The sequence below is a fragment of the Dipodomys spectabilis genome, unplaced genomic scaffold (genome assembly GCF_019054845.1).
Source record: "Dipodomys spectabilis isolate Male_0828 unplaced genomic scaffold, ASM1905484v1 ptg000289l, whole genome shotgun sequence".
Classification (NCBI taxonomy): domain Eukaryota; kingdom Metazoa; phylum Chordata; class Mammalia; order Rodentia; family Heteromyidae; genus Dipodomys; species Dipodomys spectabilis.
This window is the reverse complement of record NW_024870966.1, coordinates 3,438,964-3,451,952: the sequence shown is the minus strand read 5'-3', so window position 1 is coordinate 3,451,952 and position 12,989 is coordinate 3,438,964. Positions and strand designations below refer to the sequence as shown.

The window sequence follows — 12,989 nt, the reverse complement described above, 5'->3', positions numbered from 1 at the left end:
CAACCACTACAAGAAAAAATTGCAAATCAGGTACATCAGCATCAACCTGCTGAGAACACAAAGCGCGGCCTTGGTGAATGGGCTGCAAAAGATGGCCTTGGCGATGTTGGGCTGGACTTTAAGCCTCTGCAAAACGGCAGAATCACTGTTTACAGATGCACATGGATGCACAGTAATAAGCATTCAGTTGGGTTGATTCACACCAAGTCCCAAAGAGGTTTGCCGGTCTTTTCTTCAAAGAGTGAGTAGGATGGGTATGGGAACACTGCTTTACTGATAATATTTGAGTATTTGCTTTCTTTGTTTGGTTTTTTAATTTAAATTTATTGTCAAGGTGATGTACAGAGGGGTTACGGTTGCATATGTAAGGTAATGAGTACACTTCTTGTCAACCATTGTTACCCCCTCCCTCACGTTCTCCCATGTTTTCTTCCCTCCAACTCCCTCCCACTGCAAGTTGTAAAGTCCATTGCCAACATATTGTCTTGTGAGTATTGCTGTGGCATTGGCTCTCCTTTGGTCCCATGTCTCACCAGATTTCTTAATGTGTGACAAGTTGTTATTTGGGGAGATGAATACATTTGTGTTTTACATAATCCTTTCTACAATTATTTTACATCTTTTTTTTTTTTTTTTGGTCGGTCGTGGGGCTTGAACTCTGGGCCTGAGCACTGTCCCTGTGCTCTTCAGTTCAAGGCAAGTGCTCTACTGCTTGAGCCACAGTGCCACTTCCGGTTTTCGAGTAGTTTATTGGAGATAAGAGTCTCACGGACTTTCCTACCCAGGCTGGCTTTGAACCTCAATCCTCAGATCTCAGCCTCCTGAGTAGCTAGGATTACAGGCATGAGCCACCAGTGCCCGGCTTCTACTTTTATTAAAAAAAAATTTTTTTGTGCCAGTCTTGGGGCTTGAACTCTGGGCCCAGGTACTGTCTCTTGAGTTATTTTACTCAAGGATAACACTCCACCACTTGAGTCACAGCTCCACTTCTGGGTATTTTAGCAGTTTAATGGAGATAAGAATCTCATCTGCCTGGGCTGGCTTTGAACTGTGACCCTCAGATCACAGCCTCCTGAGTAGCTAAGAGCCACCAGCACCCAGCTATAAATTGTTCTTCTGAGGCAAAACAGTAACATCCATATCTTTATGCTTCTTGACCCTCATTAAGGAAAAAGGAGGCCATGTGCCCTGTACCCCAGCAGGCTGAGGCCATTCTGACCTGGCCTCAAATCCCAAGACTTCTGCTTGCAGGGGGGTGCCCTTGGCTAAGCCCTCTATTTCCTATAGTCTCCCTTTCATAGGAAAGGGAAAAGTGCAGGCAACAGAGCCGACCCCTCTGGGTTGCCATGGGGACGAGGGGTCCAGGAGAGGCCACTTCAGGGCTCCATACAAGTGCTCAGCAATTGGTAGGTGTGGTTCTTGTCCGTGGAGAGTCTCTGCTTCAGGAATTACATCATTGAGATAGGTGTCCCCTGAGGGTTGGAGGGCGGGGCTTGCTGTCACACACTGCAGGGACAGCTGGGAGAGGCGTGATAAGGACCCTAGGGATTCCTGAGCTGCCAAGACTCCTTGGATCACAAAGGACGTTGAGGTGCAGGGTGCAGAGACAAGGGTCCCTGGTTTCATGGCTGACTTTTGTGCACATGGGAACCAGAGAGTTCTCTCGAGGTCTCTCTTCCTCCTCTAAGTCCAAAAGCAGCCTGGCTTCCAGGAAAACAGAACTCGGAGTGAACTTGTCACCCATTAGTTACGAGAACAGGGTAACCTGGTGGTGACCTCGATGGACAAAAATTAACTGCAAACCAAATGCCTAAGTAAATAAAGCCGAAGACCCAGGAGGTCAGAAACACTGTCTACTCGTGTAGGTGTGTTGTCTCTGGTTGTTTACAAAATGGAAAGTCAATTCCAGACACAGATGAGGTCAAAGGGCCTAGAGATGGGAGAGGTTGCCCCGGGCAGACAGGGAAGCATCTGCTAAGAAGACAGTGTTCCCAATACCCACAGCCCCCAGCTGGGAGTCAGGTGACAGCAAAGTGGGGTCATTGCCATGCTTCCCACTCCCGGGGCCACCTCAGTCTCCACCATGAACAACGAGGGCTTAGGGTCTCAGGTAGAGGAGGGCCTCTGTGGCCAGGGAGAGCCCTGTGGCACACTTCCTTAGCCTCTGATCTCAGGGTAACAACTTGTGCTTACAGTGTAGAGTTGTGTGGACTGAAAGGGACATTCACCAAAAAGTGCTCAGTGACCATTTGCTGGAGGAATGGCTCCTTCGCTCTTTTTTTTCTTTTCTTTTCTTTTCTTTTTGTGTGCCAGTACTGGGGCTTGAACTCAGGGACTCATGCTTTTGTTTTTGGTATTGGTTGTTCCCACCCCACCCCCGCCCCCCCAAACAAGGCTGGTACTCTAACACTTGATCAATGTCTCCACTTTGGGCTCTTGGAAATAAGTCTCACGGATTTGTCTGGCCAGGAAACCTTTGAACTTTGACCATCAGAACTGAGTAGCTGGGAACACAGGTGTGAGCTGCCAGCGCTGGGTGAGAAGTTCATTTTTTTGTTCCCATGTGAACAGTGGTGCCAGCTGCATCAGCCAGAAGCCTGGGCCTCTCCGCAGGTGCTGGTTACATTTCCAGCAGGTGCCCTCTGCCTACATCCCCTGCCTCCCCCCTCCTGCAGACTGGGAAGTGGGTGGCCATGGGCTCCCATCAGCCTCCCGCCCCCATGCCAGGGCACTGGGCCCATGGCACAGCCATGGGAAGAGGCCATGTGGGGCAGTTCCATCCTGGAGGATGACAGCCAGAGTGCGCGTGCAGATGCGTCCTGAGGGACAGGACTCTGCTCCTGCCTGGGTCATGACTGCCAGGCTGGGGAGTCTAGACACCGGACACGTAATTCCTTGACGCAGGCTGCTGCCCAGTGAATGTTTTTGTCAAGGCCTGTGCCATCACCCATGCCCTGATTGTGGCCAGATGTTTTTATTTTCTCTCTCTCCCTTTTTGGTTACATGCTACCAGGGTAGGACAGCTCAGCCTTTCCAGGGAAGGAATGGTGTTAGGAAAAGGCTAAGAGAAGCCATGTTTATCTGTTCTTCACCATCGTGACCTTTGAGCTGTAGGGGGGGGGGCAGAAGGTGGGGGCCCGTGACCCAGTGGCTGGGAACCCTGGGCTGCCCTGAGCTGAGCTGGGTTCCTGGGATGACCTTAGATCTCGCATAGATGGTACAAAGGTAACGCTGGGGCTGCACCTGCCCAGCACTGGGCCTGGGGCAGGCCAAGCTCACCTCTGTCACTGCATGCTCCCTGGTCACCAAAGCTCACCACTCAGGGCAGTGATGTGGCCCAGAGTAAACCTCTCTAGATTGACTTGTAAAATCAGGATGCTTTCCACCATAAACACATAAGGAAACACTTATTTTCTAACAAATTACCAAGACCTTGAGTAGAATTTGGTTTCCACTTTTGAAATTCACCCTCTTCCTGAGATCCTATCCAAGGGGAATATAAGCTTGGTATCAAGAGCCACTGAAGAAAAGTCCCAAGGATACTTCACCCACCAGGTACACTGTATAATGCTAAACACATAGAGGACAGTACTGGATGAATGGTATCAAAATAATGAGACAGTCACAGCCAATTTCAACTTCAATGATAGTCAAGTGATACCCAGAGGGCTTCCCAGAGTCTAGCCTGAGCAGCCCGCCAAGGGTTCAGGAACTCCAGGGCTGAGGGAGGTTAAGGGGAGAGGTGCTGGGAACTGGGCTTAGCCGTAATTGTCAGAGGCCAAGCAGGAATAGGATCTCTGGTACAAAACTATTCCCCAGCAGAGTAGGGCTGGAGCTAGAAATTAGTGAGAGGTTTTCTCTTTTTCTACCTTCCTGTTGTCCAAATTTTCCACAATGAATATGCATTATTGTCAAAACGCGCGTGTGCGTGTGCATAGGTACTAGGGCTTGAACTCAGGGCCTGGGTGCTGTCCCTGAGCTTTTTTGGTCAAATCTAGCACTCTACCACTTTGAGCCGCAGCACCACTTCTGGTTTTCTAGTGGCAATTAGAGACAGGAATCTCAAGGACTTTCCTGCCTAGACTGGCTTTGAATTGCCATCCTCAGATCTCAGACTCCTGAGTAGCTAGGAATGCAGATGTGAGCCACCAGTGCCCAGCTGTTGTCAAGATTCTTTTCTAAATTACTTAGACAATAGTCTCCATTCCCTTACCAGGCAGGCAAGGAGACCTCTGGCCCAGGGGCCACACAAAGGGGTCTCCCTGCTCCCTGTCCCATACTCAGCACCCTAAGCGTGGCTGACACCGAGGCCTGACTATCCAGGAGGACAGGATGTTTGGCATCAAGGATAAAGTGGGCATTTCCCATCTCCTCCCCTCTTCTCCTGCCACTCCCTCCCTTCCTTTCCCCCCTCCCCCTCCCGCCCACACACACTGCTTCCTCCTACGCCCACCACCCCAGTGCAGTGTCCCAGGAACCAGCTCTGACCTGGGGGACTTCAACACCTTGAGGAGCAGATCCTGAGGGACCTGTCGAAGGTAAATCTGTGTCCCCATCAGAGGGACCAAGTTCATTTCCAGCCACTTCTCGCAGGCAATGGTGAGCTGCTCTTCCTTGTACTGAGAAGGCAAAAAACAAGGCTGGATGAAGGGTGCCCAGCGCCCTCTTCTGGCTAGCAGTGACATTACATACACTCTCAGTAACATGACACACTCACAGGCCCAAACCTTTCCAACAAAATAGGCAGTTTATATAGGAGGCAAGAGGGAGGAAGGGTTGCCTGGATTCTCTCTGTGAGGTGGGCTGCCTATTGCCACTATTACACCAAGGGTACAAGGTTCCTGTTTTTCCTGAGGTTACACACTAGTGTGTGGCTGAGCTGAATGCAAACTCAGGTGGCCTGAAATCCTTGGGCTGATGAGAGGAGGCTGGAGAACTCATGCAGGATTCAGAGGCTGCTCTGTGCATCATTAGAAGCAAAAATTAAAAGGCAGAGCCTGGTGCCAGGGGCTCACACCTGCAATCCTAGCTTCTCAAGAGGCTGAGGCCTCTTAAGGATCTGCAATCAGAGGATTGTGGTTTGAAGCCAGCCCAGGCAATAAAGCTCTTGCAATTCTTTTTTTTTGGGGGGGGGGTCTGGTCATGGGGCCTGAACTCTGGGCCTGGGCACTGTCCCTCAGCTCTTCAGCTCAAGGCTAGCGCTCTACCACTTGAGCCACATTGCCACTTCCGGCTCTTTTCTTTTTGCTTATGTGGTGCTGAGGAATCGAACCCAGGGCCTCAGGCATGCAAGGCAAGCGCTCTACCACTGAGCCACCTTCCCAGCCCCAGCTCTTGCAATTCTTAATTCCAATTGATCAGCAAAAAGCCAGAAGCGGGGCTGTGGTTCAGGTGGTTGAGCACCATCCTTGAGTAAAAAAGCTAAGAGACAGTGCCCTGGCCACAGTACAGGTATGAAAGAAAGGAAAAAAGAAAAACAGAGAAAGGAGAAAGTGGGGAGGGAGAGAGAGACAGAGACAGAGAGACAGAAACAGAGAGAGGTTCCCAGGTGCCAGAGTGTTAGACTATCCACTTTGCATGAACTCAGGACCCTGGGTCCCGCAGCTGGACTGGAATGCAGAGATGGTACCCAGTGCTCTCTAACGCCATGGAGTCAAGGTGAGGACCACAAGCGATGTGTGAGTAGATATTTAGAACATTCTTCCATGTGGCTCTAAGGGGGCTATGATGTGCTGGCTATGCCACAGTGGAGACTCTGGGTCTGTGTCCATGGACGGTGGCCACAGGGAAAGTGGAAGGAGACGTGGGACTCAGGACTGCCCCCTTGTGGCTGGTCAGCTGGGGCAGTTCAATTCCCCATTTTCTCTTCTGATAACAACAGCTGCATTGTGTCATTTGTTCCCAACACAGATACTCGGACTAGACCCAGTGGGACAACGTGTCCTAGCTCTAGAAAGAATATACTGCAAGGCTTTTTGCTATTTCAGTGAGAAGATCAGGCTCTCCATCCCCCTCTCCATCCCAAGATGAAGCCTTCCTATTTTTTTTTTTTTTTTGCTACTCACCATTCCTTTAAAAATAGATTATAAAGCCAGGTGCTTATGGCACATGCTTGTAATCTTAGCCGCTCACAAGACTGAGATCTAGGGGTTGGGAAGGTGGCTCAGGGGTAGAGTGCTTGCCTTGCATGCATGAGTCCCTGGGTTTGATTCCTCAGCACCACATAAGCAGAAAAAAGTCGGAAGTGGCGCTGTGACTCAAGTGGTAGAGTGCTAGCCTTGAGCCGAAGAGCTGAGGGACAGTGCCCAGAGTTCAGGTCCATGACCAACCAGAAAAAAAAAAAAAAGACTGAGATCTAAGGATCATCCTGGGCAGGAAAGTCCATGAGACTCATCTCCAATTAACCGCCAATAAGGCCGGATGGGGCTGTGGCTCCAATGGTAGAGTACTAGCTTTGAGCACAAAAGCTCAGAGACAGTGCCAGGCATTAAGGTCAAGCCGTAGGACTGGCATAAAACATAAATAAATGGATATAAATTTAAAAAATGTTTAAATGAAAGTTTAAAAAGAAAACAAATGTGTTCACATATTTCTAACCTTGGTTATTACCTTTGAATAGATTTTTTTGGAGCTAAGCCTAAGTGAAACCCTGGAGTTCAGGCTGCCTTTGAAGTCCCATCACCCCAAGAGCCCAGGTCCTGTGAGGGACTCTTACCTTACAGCCAGCCAGGTAGAAGGCCTTTAGAGTACTTGGCGAGAGTTCGTTCATCATCATGGTCACACACCTGCAGGAAGAAGATTGCTGATCCTGCGGAAGCCCAGGTTGCTGTCAGAGAAGTGGGGTGGGGGGGCAGGGGGAGACCCAGGGACTTCCTTTAACTCCAGGATGGCACCAGAGAGCTCACAAAAAGGGAATCTTGTTTTAGGGCAAAGGAAAAAACCAGAATGCCTTTACAAAGAGCTACCAGCTCTTCAGAGGACAGCCAAGTAGCCCCTGTCTATTATTGCTCTGTGTCAAAGGGCATAAAGCTGCCCTACTGAGGCTTATTCATAGCCAACATGGCCATAGGTACCTTCCTGCCAAAGGAGTGTCAATGGATCTCAAAAGCAACTTTTTTGATGAAAATCTTAGTTCTTTCCAATGACTATGCCTTATCGGTCTGGCTTACTTAGTCATGGAGGATCTGTTTACTGAGCATGCACCATGTTCCAAGCACCAGGGAGGACTTCACTGTGCAAACAACAAAGCTGACAGCCCAGTGGGTAGACACACAGGGAGACAGTTATTAGGGTAAAGCTTCAGACAGATTGCTATATTATTACAACTGTATTAAGGACATGAAGATATTGATTATTATAGGTCTTGGGGTAATTTGAAGATGGTGGCCCTTTTAATACCAATATTTGCTATCTCCCAATTATCCATTTTCCTTTGATCAATTGAAAGCTCAAAGCTGAATGTCTGGCTGAGTGTAGGTTGCTACAGTATACATGTTTTAGTTTCTCTATTCTTGTTTTTCTTTCTCCTTGGTTAAAAAAAAAGAAATGATACCGTTTTATGTATTGGTTTAGCCACTTAAAACCTGTACTAGCTGGACACTGATGCCTCACACCTACAATTCTAGAGGTCAAGATCCATAGGATCATGCTTTGAAACCAGATTGGGCAGCAAAGTCTATAAGACTCCATCTTCCATTAACCAGCAAAAAGCCAAGCTGGAGGCATGGCTCAAATGGTAAAGCACCAGCTGAGCTAGCAAGTTAAGCAAGCTTGAAGTCCTGAGTTCAAACTCTATAAGTGCAAGGCAGGAATAAGAAACAAAAAATGAGGAAGTAACTGGTTACCTGGTCATGACAAAGCACTCTGTACCCCTGGATTCCGAGTGGGTGCATGATGCCGATGAGGAGGTGTGGTCCTGAGGTCAGGGGGGGCTCGTGCACTGAGTCTGCGCTAGGCCCTGCTGTCATCTTGTGAGCTCCTTGGCTTACAATGGGCGAGCCCATCCATTCTCATCTTCCTGTCTCCTTGACCCACCTCTCCCCTCCTACTTCCTAATTCAAGCCCTGTGCGTCCCCAGTTGTCTTGGCTGAAGACTCCCAACAGGGGGCCTCCCTGCCTCCACGGCTTCCTTCACACTGTGAAGGGGGTCCTGACTAGGGTCAACAGGGGTTCGGACCCTTCCCCTCCAAGCTTCATGCTTGCCCTTGACTGAACCAACTGGAAGCTATCCAAGGTCCTCCTCGCGGGCCCCTCCCTCTTCCACTCTGGCTGCAAAGGCTGAGATCCAGCTGTGACTCCAGCCCACTGGGCATTTTTTTTTTTTTTTGGTGGGGGAAATAGTACCATGGTTTGAAGTCAGGACTTCATGCATGCTAGGCAGGCACTTTACCTATTGAACCATGCCCCCAGACCTTTTTGCTGCAGTTATTTCTCAAATAGGATCTTCTGTTGTTGTTTGGGGTGACCTGAACCATGATCTTGCTTCTTACACTTCCTGAAAAGTAGGGATGTCAGGCACATGCTACCACATCCCGGTTACTGGTTGAGATGGCATCTTGGTTAGTTTTTGCTAGTGCTGGTCACAAACCTTGATCCTCTTGATCTCTGTCTCCCAAGTAACTGGGATTAAAGGCAAGCGCCTCTAAGCCTCACCTTCTGGGTGAGGAAAACTCACCCAGAGGAAAGTTCTGCCAAGCTGGCCTTCGAGCGGTCATTTATCACCTAATGTCACAAAACCATCTGGGCACTGCTGCTCCACTCCACACCTGGGTGTACACACAACACACACACACACACACACACACACACGTACATGCACACACACACGTACATGCACACACACAACTGTACCTTCAATATCTCCAGAGCAGGCAAGCCCCAGCCCAGCTGTGTGAAGGCCTGCCCTGACCTCTGACCTAGAACAATCAGTCCTATAGCAATGATCTGCAGAATCTAGGGCAGGTCCTGCGGCTGTCAGGCAGGTTTGGTCCTGCCCAGTGGGAGGGCAGGTTTGGCTCTCTACCATGAGAGCCTTTCCCGCTCTGGCTCACAGCACAGGGCAGGGCAGCAGGGAAGAGAATGAGTCACCTGCCATTCTTGGGGCATTGTAGATAAGTCACAGATCGATGGGGCTTCTCATCTGGGGCTGAGGCAGGGCAGCAGAGGCTGAGAGATCGAAAGATCTCTCGAAAGGCCAAAGCCAAGCCCCAGGATGTGGTCAGAGATGCCGCACTCGGTGGCACCAGGAAACAGCTGTCCAGAAAGGACCTGAGTAAGGAGGCTGTGATTTGGTCATTGCTTTGTGTCCTAGGCTATGCTGAGCTGCATATGCATGCTGTACATAAACAAAGGGGTGGGAAGTCTTTAATAGCCCAGATCCCACCCCCCACCCCCATCACCAATAGGGTCAAGCCAGATTCCTTAGATGGTGCCAAGGCCATAGTCAAGCTGGCTTATCGCCCCTCTATGCCCAGCCCCACAGGTCTGACCATAAAGACTTGGTACAGAGCCACTCTGAAATGCTGGGCCTCTCTCGCTGTGTCCTCTGCAGAGAGAGTGGGCCTCTGAGTACCTGTAGGCCTTGGCTCCTAGGATCTCTGCATCACCAGTGCAGTTACATGAAGTGTCTTGTCCTGGCCCAGGGTATCTCCTGTGACCCAGGACTGAGGCACTGCTTGTGGACATTTGCAGACAGTGTGGAGGCCACAAAACGTGGTCCCCAGGGGAGGGCCTGCCTCTGTCCTCAAGGGAGCCGCTGATGTCCTGTCTCGGCTAAGATGAACTACTCATTCGTTTTATTCATTCACTCATTAGTCACTCAGATGAAGGAACTGAGGCCTGAGGTGGCCGCCAGACAGACAGATCATCGCTGCTGTAAATCTCCTCTCCACAGTCATTCACATGGGGGTCTGGGGAGGGCAGAGCTACGAGACGCCACCTCTGCGCTCAGGGCCACCTTGGTGAGGCTGGGCACACATTCCTGAAAGAGCCCAGGAGGAGCCGCCGAACAAGCTAGCAAGACGAATCCCACAGAAGATCTTCTACTTTCCTCGCTTACCCTTCCATTCACACTAGTGGCATGGAGTAATATTACAGGAAATCAAACAGGGGAGTTCTAAAGGGTGCTTTTTCTCATCATTGGCACCAGTTTTACTTGGCATTAATCACACACAGGACAAAATGTTCCATTTGGGAGTTCCTGCCCCTCCACTGCGCCTGACAGCTCATTTCCTGTGTCTTGGGAATGGTGGGGTAAGAGGCCTGCCTCTAAGGGCAGCCAGTTGCCCATTGGGGCCTTTCTGTCTCCTCGGCATCCTACGGAAGCAGTAAAAATCCAGCTTGAAGGAGCGAATAGGGGTCTGGTTGAATAAGCAAACTGCACCAGGCCCAGGGTCATAGAGAGAAAGGCTAGAGAGGCTCAGGAGCCTGAATGAGCAAATGACCAATCACATCGCTGCATAGAAGATGGAGTGGTGCTAATAGCGTAGGTTTGGGGACTCCTCAATGTCCTTCAAGATCTGGCTGGTCTACTTGGAAGCTGTGTGGTCTTGGGTAAGGAGCCTCAGTCTCCCCCTCAATGAAATGTGTGTAGCCATGGTACTCCCTCCTTTCGGGGAAAGATGTCAGGGGTCCAGCCTGGCAAAGAGCTCCACTGGTGTCTGACTGTGACAGTGCTCCACCTCCAAGCTTTCTGCCACTTAGTCCTGAGGAATAGCTAAGATAAACACGACGACCACACTTGCAGTGGAGACCAGAGAGGTCCGTGATGGTGATGGGGAAGCTTTTAGAAGGGTGGAGCCCACGAATCTCACATGTGCTTTGGGATTTGCAGAAATGTCCGATGACAGACAACTTGCAGCCTCTGACTGAGCCTAGATTATATCACCATGGCTTCTGCAATGCAGGCAGAAGTTCTGAGACCTGCCTGCTGCTCCCCCTGTCTACCAAGGTCTACGAGCTCTAGGCATTCCAAAATGCAGAAGCCTTAAAATGGTGCACCAATCCCTTTGAATATCTCCTGGTGCCCCTGTCCCGTGGCTTCCTACTGGACACCAAGATGAGACCAGGGGCTGTGACTACCCAAGCAGTAAAGCTATGCCCCCTAGTGGCCAGTGGAATCAATAGGTGATGGTGATTTTTCCAGGCCCCAGTGGCTCCACACTTAGAATCCTAGCTACTCAGAAAACTGAGATCTGAGGATGGAGGTTCAATCCAGTCCGGGCAGACAAACTAGAGAGACTCTTATTTCCAACTAAAACCAGAAAAAAAGCCAAAGTGGAGGTGTGGCTCAACTGGTAGAGCACCAGCCTTGACTGAAAAAGCTGAGCAAGAGAATGTGAGGTCCTAAGTTCAAGCCCTAGTACTGGCACAAAAAGAAAACAACAACAACAACCACTTCCCATTTTTCTCTCCCCCCAAATATTTACAATCACTATGTATGGCATTCATAACAAAGATATTATTAGCAAGAGAAAACAGACATATCTGAAACAAGCAAGACATGAACATGACAGAAAGCCAGCTCGCCCTCAGATTGTGTATGTACACACAACAGAGACTTTATTCTATACAGAAGTGAACCCTGGTGGAAATGGGCAAGCAAGCTTCATTGTTAGGATCTTAGAAAGTCACTTGGCATATCTGCAAAATCTCTCCCAGCAGGAGAAGCACCCCTTCCCTTGTTATTTTATTCCTATGAGCTACCTGCCCCTTCCAGAGACAAGTGCCTATTATGAACCTGCAGCCCACAACCTGTGCATCTGTTCTATTCATTTCCACATTCAAAGTCACATTGGGCACCAATGAGCCCACTGTGTCTCCATCCAGGGAAGAGATCCAGTCCATGAAATGGGCCAGGAAAGGCCCGTCTACATGTTCCCAGACGGGCCCTAGTCCCCCTGTCTTCTTACCTTTGAAACAGGTGACCGGACTGGAGGATGTGAGCGGAAGCCAGCACCCCCAGCAGGTCGTCCACGTTTATGTCCACGTTGGTCATGTAGAGGTTCTTCAGCGCCAGGGCGAAGGCTGGGGGCAGTAGCCAAGGGAAAGCCATCAGCGCAGGCCTCTGCCTGTGGCCCTGGCCCACGGCCTCACAATTCCTGAGGCTGGACAGGTGGATGCTCTTGAAGAAGATATACATGCGCAGACTCCACCTGAGAAAGTGGCCACTGGACTCCCACTGCTCCAGACGAGCTGAAGATAAAGCTAAAGGGAACTGAGCTCTGCCAAAAGGCCTCTCCTTGGAGCCACTCTGAGCATCTATCTGTGTCTTGGGACCGAGACATCTCAGGGATCTCTATGAACCTAGAGACCCCTCTCCTTACTTGGGGTCCCTGACCTGAGTAGGAATGTGACTATCTAAATACACCATGCATAGATTGGTCACATTTTCTCTCGAGATGACAAATAGTTTAATAATGATTTTCCTTGTTAGCTTGAGGACTCCAGTATGATCGAGGACATCTGGAAAGAGCCAGGATTTGATCACCCATGAACTAGACCATCCGGCTAGGGGCCATGATGAACTTGTCCTGCTCCAAGCCCTGCGTGATCCTAGAGAGTGCCGCCGTGTGGTGGCAGCGTTCTCTGAGGACAGCTGGCTGCTCAGGGTGTTCGTGCTGACCTAGCAATGCATGCAGCGGTATTGTGTACCTGATGGTGTGACACATGCCACACGGCCATCCTTCTCTAGGGCAGAGCCAAGGGAGCACCCTGGGAGAGTGTTCTGGAAGGCAGACCTTGGGGATCTTTGGGAAGAGGAGGTCACGTGCTATTTGGGGAGTTGTGCGTTTGGGCAGGAACATTCCATTTCCCCCAGGTCTGTCTGAGAAGGCTGCTCCTCCCTTCCCTTCCTGCATCCACCCTTCTGGCCCTGTCCCAACAGTCACAGCTCTATAGCAGCAATTTCCACCTTCTCCCACTTCTCCACGTGTCCCTGGTCCCTTCTTTTCGTGAAGGAATGTGCATCACCAGTGGACTGCAGCGCTCTT

At 50.2% G+C, this 12,989-nt stretch overlaps 1 protein-coding gene across 1 annotated transcript in view; it reads right to left on the bottom strand.

Moving 5' to 3' along the window:
- Nucleotides 1–12,989, bottom strand: part of Btbd16 (BTB domain containing 16) — a 48,424-nt gene that overhangs the window by 21,720 nt on the left and 13,715 nt on the right. The window contains exons 10-12 of the mRNA XM_042701350.1: nt 11,910–12,024; nt 6,716–6,785; nt 4,489–4,619 (exon numbers count right to left, since the gene is read on the bottom strand). Coding sequence (XP_042557284.1) covers nt 4,489–4,619; nt 6,716–6,785; nt 11,910–12,024 — 316 coding nt within the window. The remainder of the gene's footprint in view (nt 1–4,488; nt 4,620–6,715; nt 6,786–11,909; nt 12,025–12,989) is intronic.